We start from the raw sequence: 20,631 nt of genomic DNA, 5'->3' as shown, positions 1-20,631 counted from the left end.
ACAAGCATTGCTGGAGTTTCGTCATACTTGTGAGACAACTCCAGCAATGCGTGACCTTTGCACCAATAGGTGCGTCAGAATTTCTAACGTATCTGTCAATCCTTGCGCCATGGTGCACCGTACTGTAAATATAACACATCCATTGTAGCGCAAGAGGTTTGTGAGCAGGGAAACTGATGCATCTCTACTCTAATGCAGAGATCCGTCAGTTTCTTGTAAATCTGCCCCCATGCATCTGTTGATGGATTTTGAAGGCCTACCTTAGGGAGGACTTATAAGTATTAAAAAGGAAGGTTTAGGCCTGGGGAGAAGGGTTATTTCGCCAGGTCCAAAATACAGTTTTAAAGCTTCCCAGCCAGGCTGAAGTGCAGGCTGGAGACATGTTTTATAGTGAATGTTGTACAGTGCTACTTTAGTGAGTGGCACAACGGTGCTGCAACCCACAGGTAGAGTTACAGAGCCTGGTACATGTGGTACCATATACTAAGGACTTACAAGTAGATTTAAATTTGGAAAGGTGGGCAATTTTTATATGTTTATAAAGGAGAGCACAAGCAATATACCACTGGTTAGCAGGAGTGAAGTGTGCAGAGTCCTATGTTCAGCAGAAATGGGTTTAGCATAAGAAGGCAAAAAATGAGGCTGAATGCCATAGAAAAGATGGTGATCTCCTACACGTATGTAGGGTCAAACTATTGCAATCTTAAAAGACACATGTGTAGATAGGGTCGCAAGAGAACAATATTGTCAACAGAGACATGCATTTTTGCTGAAAGATCAATTTTCTTTTAACAGCCTAGCTCTTCAGAAAAGGATAAGGATTGCAAATAGAACTTCTGACTTGGAATGCTTTAAGCTGAAATTTACTATTTTGTTGCATCCGCTGTTATGTCAATATTACATTTTGAATACAAAATATGACATCCAGGCCTATCACAGTCAGCCACACAAAAGGTGGTGGGAGGATGCTTGTAATAAGTATAACCACTGGCACTCAGAGATGGATCCAACTTATTGTTCTTTTCCCACCCTGACACCTAAGAATGGACCCAGCCGTATGCCAAAGGGTCTTAGTTGAGTGATTGCAGAAGATTAGACTTATTGTAAAGCGGTTTTATTTGCTTTCACAATCTGTAATAAATATAAAAAATATATGAAGACACACAAAGCACAAGTTTCGCAAATGCAAGCTCACTTGATATACAAATCAGTTGTAGTATATGTAGTAAAAGTCAAATGCAACACTAAACTTGGGCTCTTAGTGCTGGGTGTGTTAGGGACTGTCATTGGGAAATAACTACTCTCCTCCCATATGTAACACTAACATTCAGTTTGAAGCAGGCGCAGCGTCCACAACAAACCAGGGCAAAGATGTCCGCTAGGACAAAAGCAGAGTCCTGTTGCACCCATACAGGGGAGACACAAGAATTGCACTGGCATCCTGTGTGCCACCTTTCTAGTGCACCAGTGTTTTACATGTGCTTCAGGCAGAGCTGTCAGTCAGGATTTGACACTGGTGTAACAACAGGATGACACAGTCCAACACGTGATATTTTGCCGCCCTCAGAAGTGTCCTCCCTGCCTATTCAGGTTGATCTGTTGATCAAGCTGACCTATTGTGTATTTCCTGAAGGAATCTCACACTTCGTTCACACCTCATCCAGGCCACGCACAGGCATGGAGTTGATAGAACCTAATGCTAACTAGCCCTCTGAAAGCTCAGGAAGGTAAAGGGTATAGTCCTAAAAGCTACTTTTCCAAAATATTTAATAAAAAACAGACTTCACTGTTAGGTTGGACTTTTATTAAATATAAAAATACATCTTTGAATGGCATCTATAGCTGCTACAGGCCAAATGTTGTAGATTAAAGTGTATAATCAATACTTACAATGTTCCTTTGTGTCAGTTTTAACCCGACCAGTGGCAAAGTCGTTTTGAGCTTAGTCCCTGGGGGAATCTACCTTTTGTGATGTCACACATGTTCCATTTTTAATTATTTTGCACCCTACCATGTGGGTAGCAAGGTTCACCTAGGGGAGACTTCCTTAGTATTTAAAATCAGGTTTTCCTACCCGTCAAAAGATTGATTTTAACAGGTCTGTGCAAGTTTAAGATCCTAAAATTAGGCTATACAGGGTAGGCCTTACGCCTTTCTTCTACGGCCACTGTATTGGATGGTACAGACCACAAGTAGTATTTAACTTTCAAGACCATAGATATTTTCAAAGAAGTATTCTTCGGTTACATGGACGGTAAATATGCCAATCATTCTTAAACCAATCTAACTAAACTTAAAGGAGGAGCAGGGTCAATTTACTCCTGTTCTGTAGGGTAACAGTGCATAGAGTTTTAAGTCTAGCAGAAAAAGGAAAGAATCTGCGCTGACCAATGCAGAAAAGGCAGATTTATTACAGGCGCATACTGGGGATTGCACATGCGTGTTTGCTAAAGCACATGTATGATGGATGGGTCAAGGTCTTGCTTTCAACACAAAAATCTCAACATGGACCAACTGAACGTTCTAAACTCACACAAGGAAATGTTGGCTTGTCATGTTCAAAGATTTTGGCATTCAGATTTGTGTGGTGAACATAACTCAATGCTGCAGGTTACCAGCAAATATAACAATCTGCAGCTCTGCATCCATGGTGCCTTTTTTGTTTCAGATGTACATTCCTTTCTGTTGGTCGCACAGATTGCAGTCTTCCTCTTCCTGACGTTTACGAACAGTGGAGATGTTGAGACTGCATTGGAGGTAAGAGAGGGTCTCTTACATGCTTTACTCTCATATGAGAAGGGGTGGTTCATTAATGCGTAACTCAGTGAGCGCCCTCTGGTGCTCAGAAATGTCATTACAACTTTGAATATGGAGTTCATAAAATATTATCAATGATCATAACAGACGCATTTCAGTTTCTTACGAAAAGTACACTTTTCAGTATTTCTTTCATTACTCTGTTACATTTTAGGACTACAGTTATGGAAACCTAAATTATTTAACAGAGGGCCGGGTTTAGCGCTTGTGGTGCCCAGTGCAACGGTCTTTGTTTTTGCTCCCCAAATCCTCCTTTTCTACGAATTGCCTCACTAGCACACAGGAGAGGCCTGTGCAGGTATGAGCGGTGAGGTGTGGTGGGGGGATTTTAAAAACAACGACAAGGAAACATTTTCAAAATGATTAATTTTCTCTCGTCGTCATCTGTTGAATCCCCACCGCACCCTGCCTCACCACCCCACTGCTCCTAACTACATGGGCCACTACTGCTACCCCATTCCACCAGTGACCCTCAACTCTCCATAGCTCCTCTTTGACATACATTGCATTTGTTTTATAGCGCTTCTAATACCATTATAGGGTGTCAGAGCACTTTACATCACACGCACTTTATACAGAGTCGAAAAATCCTACTTCTATAAATTAGTCCATAAGAAATCTTACATTAGACTTTGAATGCTACATGGTGTAGGAATCACAGATACTAGTGGGCAGGATATTTTAGGAGTGTTTGGTCTGGAGAAGCACAAACTCAGGATTTAAAATGTACCACAGTGATTGGCGTTACTAATTAAAATGGACCGAAATGAACCCTTTTTAGCAACATTAGGCTAATGAAAGACTGTGGTAAAAAAGGAAGGGTTGTAAATTATGCCATGCAGCTCTTTGATGACAGTTCATAGCTCAATGCGCTGTATTTGGGCTGTATCTTATGAACCGGAAAAAGGATCTCCGTGATAAAAGCAGTAACCTGCTAAGATAGCCGCATACAATGCAGTACCGTCAATTGCGTTGTACATGTTCTTTGCTGCAGGCACATTAACCCTCTGTGCTAATTTATCATGAGGGGAAACTGCCACTAGACAAAACTTCATGGCTCTCCAGCAGCAACATTAGTTATCAGTTATTTTGACATTTTTATTCTTGACTCGAAACCTACAGGATGCATAAGGAACTCCGAAGCAGGTGCTATTTCTAAACACTGCCCCCCAAAAGCTGGTGCCAGGTGCGGTTGCACTGTTCGCACTGCCCTAAGGCTGGCCCCGATTTGAAATAAAGAGGCTTATTTATGGGCCCTTGCGTCACTTTTGCACCGCTGGTGCGTCACTTTTTTGGATGCACCAGCGGTGTAGTAAATGAGCCATGTTGATCCATATGTACAAAGTGAAGCATCTAGGGAGATGCTTGACTTTGTAAACCCCTGCGCCACATTATACCTGTGCCACTTATAATGTATGCAGGGGGTGCATTCCGACGCAAGAAAGGGTCGTAGAAGTAACGCAGTGAAATCTATGAGATTTCACTGCGCCACTTCTAGGATGCAAATGTGTCAATATCTTACGCCTGCCTCATGGCAGGCGTAAGACTGACGCAGGCACATTTATCATTGAACTTGCCCATGTGTAAATGACCAATTGCTGGAGTTGCGTCACTTTTGTGACACACTCCAGCAGTGCGTCATTTTTGCATCTACAGATACGCAGGAATTCAGACGTATCTGTAACTCCTTGCGCCATGATGCGTCATACTGTAAATATGATGCATCATTGATGTCGCAAGGAGGGCGCAATGAAAAGTGACGCATATCTGTTTTCTCACAGTGATGCGTCACTTTTCATAAATGAGGGCCAAAGTTTTTACAAACTTATTTTTTCGAATAACTGTGGCAGAAAAACTGACTTTCCTTCAATAGGTTTAATGAAAAGTATGTCACCTTTATTGTCGCAAACCGTTAACCAGAGCTCTACCCTGGAGCAATGACAATCTATTGGCACTTTACAAAGTATTAGTGGTGCGACATGTAGAGTTCTTCTCCATGTGTGTATTCAAGAGCATAAATTGTAAAACACATATCACAGTATGTATGTAACAGAATGTATTGCCATAGCATGTTCCATTGTGGCATGTATTCGACGAACAAAATATTGAAATAGTGGGTCCTGTTTTAGAATACGTACTAAAGTAGCTTGTTGTAATATCATATATTGTAATAGTATGCATTGTAGTAGCATGCATTCTAATAGTGTGTATTCGTGAAATCTTTTTTGCAATCAAATGTATTGTTCTAACAGTTGTTGAAGTAGCTTTTATTGTAACATCATGTACTGTAGTAGCATATAATACAGAAGGATGTACTGTAGTAGCATGTACTCAAAGTACACGTATTGTCACATAATATATATTGTAGCAGCATGTTTTAAAATGGCATGGACTGTATGAACAAGTACACCACACAGCTGTGTGTTGTCCATTGCACTACAACCAGCCTAAACAAATATAGGATGTTAGATCCCCCTGGTTGGCAGGAGCTGCTGTTCAAAGACAGGAAACATGCAGTAACAGGGATTCCACTCCATCCAGCTGATCCCAAGAGATTCTTGGTGAAAGTATAAGAATCCTGAACATTCGTTGGCAGGAGAGTGCAATATGCATGCCTCCAGAGTGTTATATAACACTATGTTTAGACTTTTCCAATACCGTCATGAGGGGATGTGGAGGGGTAAGAGACAAAAGAATAGCAAAACACATGTGTAAAGTGCATCAAATGAGATGAGTTGTTTTATACTGAGATCTCAGTGCATGAAAAAGGGAGCACGTTCAAGACCATCTGTGGTGAGGTCATTGGTGGGATCAATGCCTTTGTGTTGGATCCACTTGGAACAGTCTTAAATCAGATGGAATGTTAGGGTTGTATGATGTCACAACACGATCTTTAAGATCGCGATACATCACAACGCATCTTTTACAACGCAAGTCGTTACCACAATTTGCGCTGTAGGGTGCTGGACTTAGGAATAGTAAGATTTACTATTCCAACTCCAGCCTATGTACAGTAGGGAAGGTGTTGGAATAGTAAATCTACTATTCCTTAGTCTAGAGCCCCCTCCCGCGCAAGTCGTGGTAACGAGTCGACTTGTGTTGTAAAAGACGCGTGGTAATGGCAGCGCGGTGTTTTGACCGCGTTGTCATGGATGTTCCCCAAATGTTAGATATAGCTTGCTGAGTCTTTGGGTATCTGATCAATTACTGTGATTTGGATAGAACAATGATTTGAAAAGTAGGCAATGGTTTGAATCTAATTCAGACCCAATCCTCTGAGGAGTCCTTTTAACATTTAGTTTAAAATTGTGCTCCTAAAAAGAAGACGCATACAATATAGTCTTAAATTCTATATTTGCCTGAGCTTCCCTTTATCCTAACTAAGATATTACAGGGTGCCTGGTCCAGGCTCATTCCTCAAACTTCTTGAATCATCAATAATTATTCCAGGTCCAGGTGGGGCCATCCCACTCCATGTCATTGTGGACAATGCTTGAAGTCCTGGGCATCGCTGAATGAACCTACTGCAATGTGTGTCGGTGTAGTGTTGGTTTGTTTCCATTGAACTAGTTAAACCAACACACTGTAGTTAAAAAAGATCAGGAATGAAAGCAGTGTCACAAATGACGTGGTGTGAGGTGGCCTCCCCATGTGGGGCTTATTCTACTACATGCCATTAAATCCACATAGTATATTCTCACACTGGATTTCGTTGTCATTCCTGATTCAAGCTTTATGAAAACACTGTAAAGTTCTGAGTTACTAGACCATTTTTGAAATGGTGAAATTCAATACTGTGTTGGTCCTTCTTATTTCTATCTAGTAATACATTATGAATTAAGTATTGTCTGTTTTTGTGGGGTTCAGGGGAGTCATCTCTGACCATTATGGTGAGCCTTCTGAGGCATTCCAGCACCCTTTCACACCTTTTCAAGGGTAATTAGTAGCTGGGAGAAGCCAATGCAAATTAGCCTTCAGGAACATCAGGCAGAGAAAAGGTAATGTTCTAAAAGTTGCTTTTGCCAAATATGTGTTGTGAATCTGACATCACTGACTTATCATTTAGCATTTTGACTGTTTTAGTACTGCATTCATACTTTACAAATTTCCCTAAATTAAGCCTATCATTTCCCTGACATGACTAGCACGGGCTTGAGATCAGATTAATTTAGTGATTTTGAGGGTTCATTCCGACAAGGGCTGAGTTTATCCCTTGAGGTGAGTTGTCATTTACCCCAAATAATAATCACATTTCTTAGAGTCAAGATCTGGTGAGAGCAGGGGGATCTGAATGACCCTTGTTCCACCCCTCATATATATTTGTGTATGTGTTCACCCCATTATTTACCCCTGAAGTTGAGCTCTGGCTCAATCAGTGCAGATCCCCTCCTCTGACCTCTAGCACTACTTCCTTATCAACATAAATATTTAATGTACTATGCCATAGCACACTTCTGCCATTTAAAAAGAGTGTCATTAACACATGTTATTATTGCCCATGTGAAAATATTTATCCACCTTGTGAGGCTGTCTTTATTACCAGGATTGGAACTCATGATCTCCAAAGCACAACATTTGTCAGTGTGCAAGCATTCACTCGGTGACCCATCCTCTCGACATTATCTGCAATGGAGAGAGTGAGCATGTCTAAATCCTGGAAGATACAGTAGGTCTAATGAGCTATCATAATAGGTAATACTTATTATGAAGGAACAGGATAGTTGATACCTAGTGGTTATCTAAGAAAACACAGGAGAGCAATCAGAACAGTCTCAACTCATGAGTGAAGAAACCCATCAGCACACCGATCGGTGGAGCCTCATCATCTGGGTTTTGTAGCTGCGAATGATGCCCGTAAGGCAACTCCTCAATTAGTTCAATGAGGGTTGTAAAGTGCGGATCATCAAACGCGCAAGGAACAAACCATCACACAGAAGACGGGTGTTATAGAGAGCTGATAGGGAAAATTGCAGTGCCCAAAAGAAAACAATAGTGGTGAAAAAGTTAAAAATACCTGTCGCGATGACTAAGAAATAATTTTATTAAGGGTGACCATCAGGACGGTATGTTTTAAAAGCAGCGTGGGTATAGTATTTTGAAAAATATTACTAACCATCAAAGATATACAGTGGTCAACATGTTTCAGCCCTTTCGGGCTTTCGTCAGGACCTATGAAGTACACTACTGCAATTGTAGAGAAGGACCTACCAGTGGTATGGTCTCTTCAGTCCAAGGACTCTCCCATCATTGAAGGGAGGAACAGCCTCACCTCTCCTGGCGCTCGCTCAGTTAAACGACCGAGGCAACGACGGACAGAGCGTGGCCTCTTTCTTCCTGAGCGAGCGCCAGGAGAGGTGAGGCTGTTCCTCCCTTCAAGTTTTGGGTGGGGAGCAAGATAGGGTAAAAAAAAAAAAAAAAAAAAATGTCCTCAAAAATACTTAGAAAACAAAAGAAGGAGAAATTGGGGGGGTGGCAATACAGAAAAGAAAAAAAAGAAATGATTCAGAAGATGAAAAAAATTAAGATAACCTCCTGGAATGTAAATGGGCTACGTACAAAGTGTAGACGGAGAAAGATCTTCGAATACCTAAAATCAATAGATAGTGAGATAATAATACTTCAGGAGACACACCTTTTGAAGAAAGAGTGGGAGGAGATAGCAAAAAATCTGAGGTGGGTGGATTCATATGTATGTACAAATCAAGATTGTGTAACAAAGGGAGTTGCTATTTTATTCAAGAATTCCTTAAAAGTTAGGTTAGAATCCGTAAAAACAGACCCTAAAGGAAGGTGGGCGATAGCTAACATCAGATTGCTCAATCATCTTCTGTCAGTGGTGGGTTATTATGGTCCGAACCTAGATGACCCTGATCCACTGCAGACCCTGTTTAACCATTTAATCTCTTTACCAGGTTCGCTTATTATGGGAGGGGATTTTAATATTATCCCAGACCCGAAAGCCAATAGGTACCCAAGGGGGAAACAAGCAAACCTGCCAAAAATGAGAGAATGGCTGAAAATGTATAAAAGGGATCTAAATCTGATTGACATTTGGAAAGAGAAGGGAGATAAGATAGAAAACTTTACTTTTAAGAACAAAAAACTAGGGATACAATCTAGAATAGACTTTTTTCTAGTAGACCAAGGCCTGTTGGAAAAGACCAAACAAGTGGCCCATCTACCAGCACATCTCTCAGACCACTCTGCGGTACAATTGACAATATCATTAGAAGAAGTAAGGAAACCCCCAAGGTGGACATTGGATCGTACGACTCTCCTAAATCTTGACATCGTCACAAAACTTGGGCAAGAAACAATAAGCTTCTTTGAGATAAATAACGAGAGGGCCCCACCCCACATAGTTTGGGACTCTTATAAAGCAATGATCAGAGGAGCAATTTTGGGTCTTGCTTCACATAAATCAAAAGAGCTTAACAAAGAGATCCAAAGGATAGAAGATAAGATTATAGCAATAGACCAACAGATCTTAAAAAACTCTGGAGGGAAAGATTTAGAATTAGAAAGAAGTAAGCTAAAAGATACACTTTCTGAGACCCTGGAAGTCAAAATTAGAGAAAGATGGGATTGTAGTAAGTTGGCTCATTATGAATACGGGGAAGGTTGCGGAAAACTACTAGCGTGGAAGACAAGAACAGAAAGGTCTAGAAATAAAATCGCCTATATAGACCCTAGTAACCCAGAGCAAAATGGAGCAGAAGAAGAAATAATAAGGCACGAATTTACAACTTTCTTCAGGGAACTCTACTCTGAGGAATGTAATCCAACAGAGGAAGAGATAAAAACATTTTTAGACACACAAAACCTTCCTAACTTATCACAAGCAATGAAAGATGAATTAAATACTAAAATCACAACTGAAGAAGTAAAGGGAATTATAAGAAATCTAAAAAGAGGCAAGGCTGCAGGTCCAGACGCCCTTCCGAATGAGCTATATATCAAACTTAAGGACATCTTAGTGATACCACTTACTTCATTATTTAATAAAATCTTCCTTGAAAACTGCTGTCTCCCAGAGTCATGGAATGATGCAAATATAACAGTCCTCCTAAAACCAGGCAAAAATCCCAAGAAATGCGAGTCATATCACCCCATCTCGATTTTAAATTGTGATTACAAAATTTTCACTCAAATAATGGCAAAGAGACTTGGGCGAGTAGTGGGCACTCTGATTAACTCTAATCAAAAAGGGTTTGTGGCAGGAAGGAGTTTACAAGAACTAACTCATGAGCTCATTGGAGCAGTGGACATAGCCACAAGTGAGAAATTACCCTTGTCCATAATTACTGTCGACGCAGCAAAAGCGTTCAACAGAGTTAATTGGTTTTATCTAAGTGAGGTGTTGAAAAAATTTGATGTAGGAACAAATTTCTCAAAGATGGTAGATAATATCTATAATGCACCTAAGGCCAGAATATTAATAAATGGGGACCTGACTGATCAAATATCGATCAAGAGAGGAACACGCCAGGGGTGTCCCTTATCCCCATTACTATTTAATCTATATATTGAGCCTGTACCGGAATGTCTTAGGAACCATCCAGATATTGCCCCATTTTCATACCAAGATTGGCATAAAAAAGTGTCTCTTTATGCCGACGACCTCATGATATTCACTTCTGATTTAAAGGAGGCCCTCAAAGCTACTGAGGAAACTCTAACGAAGTTTGGGAAAATCTCGGGCTATCTAATAAACAAGTCCAAGACTGAAACCATGACTTGGAACGAGAATTATCAAAAGTACTTATAATAAGGAAAAAATAAGATACTTGGGTATCGACGTTATTAAAGATCTAGATAAGGTAGCACAGGCTAATCTCCAGAGGGTACATGTGGAAGTTAAAAGATTGTTGAATGTATGGAAAGCCCTACCCCTGACGATTTTGTGGAAATCAAACATCTTAAAAATGTCAATCTTGCCTAAGTTTACTTTTATCTTTGGTGCGATCCCACTGGAATTCAATAGGGAGCACATAAAGAAAATCCAGGGAGAGTTATCAAGCTTTATCTGGTCTTCTAAAAAACCCAGAATTGCTTGGACTAAAATAAGGAGAAGGAAAATCCAGGGAGGGCTAGCTACCCCAGATATTCTAGAATATTGCAGAGCATTTCATTTTAAAAACATAAGAATTTTGCTAGGCCCATATGAAGAATACCCAATTTATCTACAGAAGCTAACCAAGAACACCAGCCACTTCCTTTTTAAATTCGGTCACCCAAAATGTTTCAAAAAAATTAAACTGAAGACCCTGAGGGCAGCTGCCAAAACGTGGTACTGTATTAGATCTACTGTGAATATCCCACTACACAGTGATAAAGCCCCAATTTGGAACTCCCCTTCTACACCTGAATGCCTCAAGGACTCCCTCTCAATTCCTCTAGAAACAGCAGGAATAACAACATGGGGACAACTGCTATATCAGAACAAAATGATGGAGTGGGAGATTCTAAATCAGACCATGAACTTTTCACTATCCAAATTTAAGTATTACCAACTTTTGAGCATGACAAAATCCGTAAAGGAAACCAAGACTGGTAATATACTCTTGGAAAAGAAAATGCTGGAAAAACCCTTTAAGAAGGAAATATCATTCTGGTACTGGGCTCTCATAACTGCAGGGGAAGAGGAATTTCAGATACCGGAGAGAATTTGGGGGAAAGATCTGCCAATGTTGGATACGACCACCTTATGGCAAGTATCAATGAACAAATGCTGGTCAATAGTAACATCTGCGGCATTAAAAAGAAACCACTTATATACCACCCACAGAGCTTACTGGACGCCAGAAAAATTATCCAAATTCAGCGGATCTACGGTGAAGTCCTGCCCAAAATGTGGTTTAATAAAGGCCAACCACCTGCATATGTTCTGGCAGTGCCCCCATCTCGACGGCTTCTGGAAGGAAGTGGGTAAGACTATCGAAGAGGTACTGGGAAAGCAGCTAACTGTGATTATTGATCTAGTTCTATTTGGGGTATTTGGCTCTCCATCAGTAGTCAAGCTAACAAAACACGAAGAAAATCTGGTGTTTATTTTGATTCTCGTGGCTAGGAGAGAGATTTGCTTAAAATGGATCAGCCCATCTCCACCGAATAGGGGTGAGTGGCTAAAGACAATTTTAAAAATATATAGCATGGATAAAAAGAAGAAACCCTTTCCTAAAAAATATAGATTTTGGGAGATATGGGAAAATCATCATATTGGCAGCTAAAGATCTTGGGGAAGTGGGGTTGTCCGCTCTGATCCGGTGGTGTGTGTGTGTTTTTTTTTCTTCTTTTTCCTCTCCTTAAGTCCGATGATTAGTGCAAGCAACAACCCAATTGGGTGAAGGCCAAATAGAGTAGCCAACATGGCTAGCTCAACCAACCCCGAAAAGTAACCTTCATAAATAAGTAATTGGAAGTAAGGGGCCCCACAATTTCCCGGAATGAAAATCTCTCGGGATCCATCGGGGGGAAAAGTGGGACCCTGATATCTCCTTACTTAAATGTTGCACAAATGAGGACTAAAAAAAAAAAAAAAAAAAAAAAAAAGATAACCACTAGGTATCAACTATCCTGTTCCTTCATAATAAGTATTACCTATTATGATAGCTCATTAGACCTACTGTATCTTCCGTGTTTTTTGATAATTGAGTTGGGGGACAAGATACCAATAGGTCTTTAAACTTTTCCCCTAGGACCCCCCTCACTTTTTTGTTTGTATTTTATCATGTCTAAATCCTGTCTTTTTGAAGTATTAGAGGCAGAATCTCTCCTGTACTCTTGGCACACAGAAGTTTGCCGTGATGAGGGATTATGTTTAATAATATTGAGAAGTACTGCGTTGAGTTCAGTTGACCAACATGTACATTGTGCGCTTTATGCCAGGGCAGTACGACAAGCAGGGAAGAACTTAGGTAAAGAAGATCCTGTTTATTGGAATTCTGAATGTTTTGTGAGATGTTTCCACTTCAGAGCTGGTGGAACAGAAGTCCAAGATAGTATCACAGTTAAACACCTGCTGCAGCCCATGGAGGGAAAGCGGGAAGGAGCTGAATGGAGTGGTCTAAAGCCTGTATGTATTAAGGTTCTGTTTGACTGGAGTCACTATTAAGTAAAGTCACATGAATTTGTGTATATTCCAGTATATTGTGATGGGCATTTTTAATGCACAGGGTCCTCTAGCCCAAGCCAGTAGAGGTATTTTCTGCCTGGAGACATGAGCCATGTCTTTTACGACTCAATATGAGGTCCTCTTATGCATATGATGCTGCTAGAAGGTTCTTTGTTACAGCCTGGGCATAGTGAATGTTTGTGGACAATCATTGCATGTCCTATAGATCCAAATGGTGAACAACCTTTACAACGAAACTATTACAACGCACTACCATTACAACGCGGTCATTACAACGCAAACCATTACCACGCATTGCGCTGGGGGCGCTCTAGGATAGGGAATAAGTTTAATTTTCTATCCAACACCTTCCCTAGTGTCCACGGGGACTGGAGTTGGAATAGAAAATTATACTTACCACTACCAGCACCTCTAAGCGCTATGCGTTGTAATGGTTTCCGATGTAAAAACCGTGTTGTAAAGGCAGGCGTTGTAATAGCCTGCGTTGTAACGTCATACATCCGATCCAAATGTCAAAGAATTCAGTGAATTATCCTCCTTAAGGATTAAAAACTCAACCAGTGTGTTTTTCTCTTGTAGCTTGTCTGCACTCCCACTTACTGGAGGATTTCACTGATCCTAATGGTGGTTGTGAGTTTCATTGCAGCCTACACTGTGGAGGTAAAGTATTTACCATTTTTCTGTTGCTGATCCAAAAAACATACCTGTGATGTAAGGTTATGAGATTTTAATGAGAAGGATCTTTCCCATCTTTTGGAACTATTGATGGTGCATTGAGGCAGTTTCATTATAATTGTTTGTGAAACCAAGGGGTTTCCAGAAGGCACAAGAACCTGCTGGGATGTTTCACCTCCTATGTTGGCACTGGAAAGGTGTAGCCTACCGCACATTTGGCCAGATTCACAAACTGAGTTTCCTTTGAGTTTTGTTTTACTTCTGTCTTTGGTGTAAAATACCCCTAAGTTCTGGACATGTTTCACTGTACATTTTTGGGAGTGGCTGTGCCTTCCCCATCGCATTGGTGTGAATTATTCCTTAGGATCAGAAGTATGATTGGCAGCTTTGTGAAACCGTTTTGGAAATTCTTGTGTAATTCACACTTAATTCAGATGAGGGACATAAATACACACCACATATTTGTGATTCAGGCATGTTATCCTCTATCCCACAGAATTCCAGATTATTGCTCCTTCTGTGAGTTAGGGGTTGTCAAGCAAAGGTAGAATAGGTATCAAGCATATAAACATCTAAGGTGGGCCTTGGGAAGGGAGTAACCTCCATTTTATCATGGACGATGCATAGTGACTGAAGACCAGTCACCAGGGCTAATTGACGCTAACTGCTGCAGCAAAAAAACCTACATATCAGATAGGCTGTCGCTGATACACGAGGATGTTCATGTCTGAGATTTGGTGAAACACAAACAGCAGCACATATATATATCACCTAGAGGCAGTGGGTTGAGCAAACAACAGTGCCTGCCCACCCAAGTGAACTTCTCAGGCAGGAGCAACTTCCAGGCATCACACATATTAAGCATTGACATGAGTACATCTGTGTATGAGACCCCCCCCTCCAAGAAGAAGCCATGCTCGAGATATGAGGAAGCCAGCACTCAACACAAACCTCTTCTGAATTCCAAGCTTGTGCATTTCTTCCATCTCTAGGCAGATTTCTGGAGACCTTGCTGATCACCTTTTCCCAGGATACCTCTTTTGAAGATCCTTAAACATGTTTTGTGCTAATTAGATCAGATAGCTACTTTTCAAATGTCCATGGACGGTCATCAGCCTATGTTTGTCTACATCTGTCACATCTATATCATGAGACATATTGTAATATTTATGAACTTGGGGTACTAGATTTCATCGTTTGGACTACTAGACTGTCAATGGCTATGATTGATAAGTTGATTCCTGTCTCAGAGGGGTTCATTTTAGGGCAGTTTCGCTGGCTTGGTGAAAACTGAAGTTTTGTAGGTTCACGTCTCATCCTTATATTGAAATTTAATTATTACGGAGGCTTTTATTTGGTGGCCTTTAGATAGGGTACTGGCCAAGGAATCTGAGGACTTTATGTCAATAAATATTACCCATTTATTTAAGAGAGCACACAGTTGAATATTAACGGCACATTTAATTCAAATGTATTTTTGATGCAGGATGTTTGCACTAATGGACAAGCTTGAGAGACTGTCAAGTGACTGGTAGATTGTACGTAAGATGTTTGGAGGCACAGACTCCTTCCCAAGCAGCTTTCGGTGACTTTTGTCCAAAGCTTCATGCTTTATGGGAAAATGTTTTTTAAAAAAAAATACTTTTATTAAGGGTCTAAGGGTAGGACGTGATGCTTGTCTTGTAATATTTAGGAAAAGTTCCAGAATGAGTTATGTTTCTTTTTGCTTTCACCCAAGCATGACCTTCATTTAAGTCTTGTTCACTCCCTAAAACTCAATTACTTACCTTACTAAAAAGTTTATTAATCAGTATTTCTCTTTGCTGTCTAACCGGATAATGTTGATTGCTACCACTTCATTCATTGAAAACAATAAAATAATAACACAACTTTTGTCCGGAAATGGAATTCAAGAACCAGAAAAATACATTTGTGTATTTATGGCTCTTGATATGCATCAATTGTGTTCTCCTGTGTGAGGAGTTTACTGTTACTGGGTCAGAACAAAGAAGCCCCCTCATTTTTGGAGGAAAACAAATTGACACTGTGACTTTGTTGGTGTCTGAACAAAGGTTACAGGTTTTTCAGAAGGCTTTTGGAAGTCTGGAAAACTCATTGTGCATGCAATTACATACAAATATTGTACTGACTTTATTAATAATCTGTCAAATTTGAATCTTAGTATCCAAATATTTTTAAAAGATGAGTATTAAATGTGTTTGATTTTGCTATTGCTTGATTGTAAACCTGTATTTTGTTTTTTAGCTAACGCTTGCTTTTTATCTTCTAGACATACATTGCTGATAATCGGAGGTTCTGGATCACCATGAAGACCTTATTTAAGTACAAATCTAAAAGTAAATATAGGATATTGCAGAAATCGTTGGAGAATGACCCAAACTGGCCACCGCTAAATGTCACACAATTTTCAGAGCCGATCAATGTCGATCTTGAAAGCAAAATAGGTCTGTTGGATCTCAATGTGTGAGAATAATGGAAGAAAGCTCAGCTTGACCCAGGGTCTCCTGGCATATCTGCCATCTGCACAACCTGCAGGGAATTACTGAGCAAAAGGACAATTTGTTTACATAGAACTCAAAGTTTCCAATATAAGTGTCATTGTCTTGGCTCCACCTACTCTGAAGGTTTATCTGCTGAACTCAAAGCTGCTGTTGAGCTACAATTCAACAGAGAAACAGAAAACAGCCTTATTACTATGAAACCATTTGGCCAAGTCATTTAATCTCAACCCCCTTGAACAGCCATCACTTCACTTCAGACCAACATGGAAACCCAACACCTGGCCACACTCAAGGTATGGAGAGATGGTGTTTCACTAGCCCCGGTGTTCATCTCTCAGATCACTTGCTCCCCGCCCTCGCCTACAGCTCCATGTTGAGTAGAATGTGTCTCACAGGGGCTGTGAACTAGAATGCTTTGGAGCTGCCCCACTAATGTTCAACATTAGGTTCTGTTGGAAAACAAACTGAGCAGTTCTATTGAAGAAATAACTTGCATACAGCTTCCATGTAGAGAACCGCCCAAACACATTTCAAGTACTACGCAATTTTGTTTTTAAAATTAGATGGAAAAAATAAAAAATAAATTCTACAAATCACAACCTAAGCTAGAACACAGTGCAAACTCTAAACTCCATGACGTAATTGCTTACTGGTGCTGGGAGACTACCCTCTCTCTTGTCAATGGGGTTCCCAACTCTCCACTTACCAAGCTTCTGTCCATCCATCAATCTCACATCACCTCTGGATTATCGATTACAATGGAAGATATACAAATGTACTCTGTAATTTTCAGACGTTGTGAAAGATCCATTAGCAGTCAAAGGCAACTGATGAACATGGTCACTCCACTGGCAGGAGTCTCCATGAGAGGTTTATATGAGTTGCAACCAGACTTCTCCCCAACTCAGGAAAATTTTATCAAAGATCGACCCAATATTGAATAAGTTTCCCCGTGTTCCAAAACATTCCACATTATTTAATACAATTTCTTGTTGCGGGAAAGATCTCAGAAGCAGACGTTTTCTCCAAGTGGAAGACTTTGACTTCAGGGAAACACTCAACCTCCTACTTTCAGAAGACATGTCAAAACCCACTTTTCTGTCAGTTCATTAACTGCTTTCCTTCTTCCGCCATTACTTTGACTTGCACTGTTCACTCCAAAGTAATATCTCTTCCTGTTAACATGGATCTTTGTTATATGTGTCTGATCTGTATTACAGGATATGGTTCTACATTGTTGTTAGATGTAAAGCACCCAAATGCCTCACAGTCTTTGTACACAACATAAAGATTTTAAATGAATAAAAAATAGATAAAAAACAGCACCTAATTATCTCCTTCAAGAAGAGTCGAGTCTGAGAAGAGAGAGTGAGACTATGGTGCGACTGTATGTGGAAACAATGGAAGGTTAAACAAACTCAGACTTGTTGGACTAGGTTAGAGAATTCACTGAGACCGACCTTTCATAATGATAAAAGTTATATCACAATCTGAAATCAAAGTGTATCTTTCAAGATATTGAGAATGAGAAATTCATTGACCTACAAAGTCATTAGTAATTTAGTTAACTATTCTCCACCAGTCAAACATAGAACCTGCCTGTTTTCTACTTGTCAATGTTGAGAGTTTACTGTGTTTGTGTATTTCTGTGTTCCCTTCTTCAGTCTGTAGAAAGTCAACTCTACTCTAGCTGTCACACACAGACTCTGCTGCTGTCATTAGAATCACTGATCAAGATAAAGATTCCACTGTGTTCGATTGTCAGGATGAATGTGTGAATAAGGTCTCCACCACCTTGTTCTCCAGGCAGCTTCACTTATGTGGGAGTCGTTCAGGCTTGTATGAGCAGAATTTTCTGGGAACTGTGAGTGGCCCCAGGGAACATCCATTACACAACTAGTTCACTAGAGTTAGGAATTCTATTAGGGAGAGTGCAGCTGCCACCTTCTCAGGGTGGCCAAGCTGACCTAAAACAGGATGCTAAAGACCATACACACACATCTGCTCAGAGTAATAAGCTATTTATTGAGTCAATTGAAGAAGGGTGGGTTATTGTGGCTCACACAAGGCTTTACCTCTTGTAAATCATTGCTCCACCAGGAACTCTGTTTCCACAACTTTTATTCGATTATAAAAATTTACATAATCATAAAAAGTACATTTGAGAAAAATTTTTGCACACAGATAACAATTTTAAAATAAAATGAAATTCTGTAAATATGAGATCATTGCAAAAGAGATACTTTGGGGTTATAAAATCATCTTTACAGTTCTTTGGCAAGACATGTTCATTTAGCTAACAATATTTCGACGAACTCTTACAGTTGCTTTAAGAAAAGACGCTATGAATTTGGCTTCATGTGGAGATTTTGGTGATTGTAAGTAGAAGAGAGCTGGATAAGATTGTCTAAGTCCGCTGTCCCGGAGGATCGGAATGATCCATCTTTTCCTTGCGAGATTATAGTACTTGCAAAAAAGGACAACGTGAATCGTGGACTGTGTAGAGACTCCATCACAGGGGCATTTCATCATATTAGAGGACCAGTTCTGTATTTCCGGGAATGTAACCAAACGGAAAAAAACATCAAAACGCAGCCTGGTAATTAAAAACTTTTCATAGTTTGATAAAAAGAATGTCAGATAAGGCTGGATTACTTTTCCTATCTGTAATGAACAGATTTTCTCGTTTTTTGGTTTAATGATCTCGGCCTGGTTTCGAAGATCTCTCAGATGGGCTAACGCCATCTGCTTTAGTTGTTTTCTTGAGATGTCTTCGACTGAAGGGGGATCAAGGAAGTATTGTTCACGGTCCAGATCTTTAAAGAAGTTGTATATGAATTTCAGCCACGGGATTTTTCGCCAATTTGTTAGTTTCAGACAATCAAGGATTAGGGAGCGGGTTAAATGGCTTTCAGGGTTACACCAAACTCGGTGCCACAATAAAATGGGCTGACATCGGATGGTATCGATGATGTACTCGATCCCAAGCTCCCTGTGTGAGGCCAATATCGGGGAGCTTTGGGGAAGACCCAAAATGTACTTGATGAACACATTTTCCGTGATCTGGAGCTGGTCAATACGGCTGTAACCCCAGATTTCCGCTCCATAGGTAGCCACACTGTGGCATTTAGCGTAGTATATGGATAGCAGGTCAGACGGGGCAGGTTTGCCAAGTTTCCTCGAAAAAGATTTTAAAGCTGAGGTAGCTCGGCGAAAATGTAGATTCCTCGCCTCCACTGCCTTATTCCAATTCATCTTGTCATCTACTAAAATGCCCAGGTATGGGTACACTGAAGTTTTGTCTAGTCTATGGTTGCTGATGGAAATGGTTTTAGAAACTTTCATCCTGGGGCCAATATTCATTGTGAACGTCTTTTTGGTGTTAACTTTAAGGCCAAGTGAGTCCATGAAAGATACATACTTATCAAGCTGAAGCTGGAGTTCGTTCAAAGTCCGTGCTATGATGACTGAATCGTCAGCATATAAGAGGGTAGGAATCGGGCGATGGTTTATCTGTGGTAGGTCCTGGCTCCCTCCCAACATCACCTGTTCGAGCCCGTTTGTGTAAAGGTTGAACAGGAAGGGAGCCAGTACACAGCCCTGCCTTACTCCTCTAGTTATCTGAAAAGAGCGCGAAAGTTCTCCACTGGTGCCAAATCGCACTCGACCTTCTGCATTTGTATACAGTTCTTTTAAAAACGTTAGTATTGGGGGGTCCACACCAAGGTCCGCTAAGATTTCCCAAAGCTTCGCGTGCTGAACACAGTCGAATGCCGCGCTTAAATCTACGTATACAAGGAAGATGTTTCCACCCTTGGCACGGACATATTTGTCAGTCAGGAGTACAAGATTGAGGGCCTGCTCCACAGTCCCAAGCCCCTTCTGGAACCCATATTGCAAGTCAGTTATGATTTTGTTCGCCCGGGCCCAAGATTGTAATCGGTCCAGGAGTAAGCGACCCGCAATTTTCCCCATGGAGTCCAGGAGGGAGATGGGTCTGTAACAAGATGGATCGTTACGGTCACCTTTCTTAAAAATGGGTAACAGTGTTGAGGTAGACCATGAGGGGAAGAGGCCCGTAGATGCTACTGCTGACATAACCCGCGTGATTATTTTAGACCAGTAGTCTACGTCATATAGAAACAAATCCATTGGGACTCCGTCCGGGCCAGGGGCCTTTCCACTTTTGGAGGCCTTGATTGCTTTTATGACTTCATTGAGAGAAAAGTGAATATTAATAGGGTAAATAGTGATTTTCGCCGGATCAGCTTCTTGACCTTGATTGTTTGGTATGACAGTTTTTGGCGTTCCAAATATTTTTGAAAAATGGGCGACCCAATCCTCTTCTGAGATCGCTACATCGAGGTGATTTGGGTCATTACTGTTGGCCAAGAAGGGTGATCTAACAGTCTGCCAGAATACGGTGCTGTTTTTGCTTAGAGCACTTTCACGTAGGCGCAGCCATAGATCGTGTTTGATCTG

The 20,631-nt window shown here is 40.7% G+C and overlaps 1 protein-coding gene across 1 annotated transcript in view; it reads left to right on the top strand.

Annotated features, from left to right (window-relative positions):
* LOC144792100 (putative cation-transporting ATPase 13A4) overlaps positions 1–16,625 on the top strand; it is a 307,439-nt gene extending 290,814 nt beyond the window's left edge. Inside the window, exons 28-30 of the mRNA XM_078666970.1 lie at positions 2,669–2,757; positions 13,532–13,612; positions 15,918–16,625. Coding sequence (XP_078523096.1) covers positions 2,669–2,757; positions 13,532–13,612; positions 15,918–16,115 — 368 coding nt within the window. The 3' untranslated portion in view covers positions 16,116–16,625. The remainder of the gene's footprint in view (positions 1–2,668; positions 2,758–13,531; positions 13,613–15,917) is intronic.
* The last annotated feature ends 4,006 nt before the right edge of the window (positions 16,626–20,631 follow it).

Source organism: Lissotriton helveticus, chromosome 11, assembly GCF_964261635.1.
Source record: "Lissotriton helveticus chromosome 11, aLisHel1.1, whole genome shotgun sequence".
Taxonomy (NCBI): Eukaryota; Metazoa; Chordata; class Amphibia; order Caudata; family Salamandridae; genus Lissotriton; species Lissotriton helveticus.
This window is presented reverse-complemented; position numbering and strand designations above follow the sequence as displayed.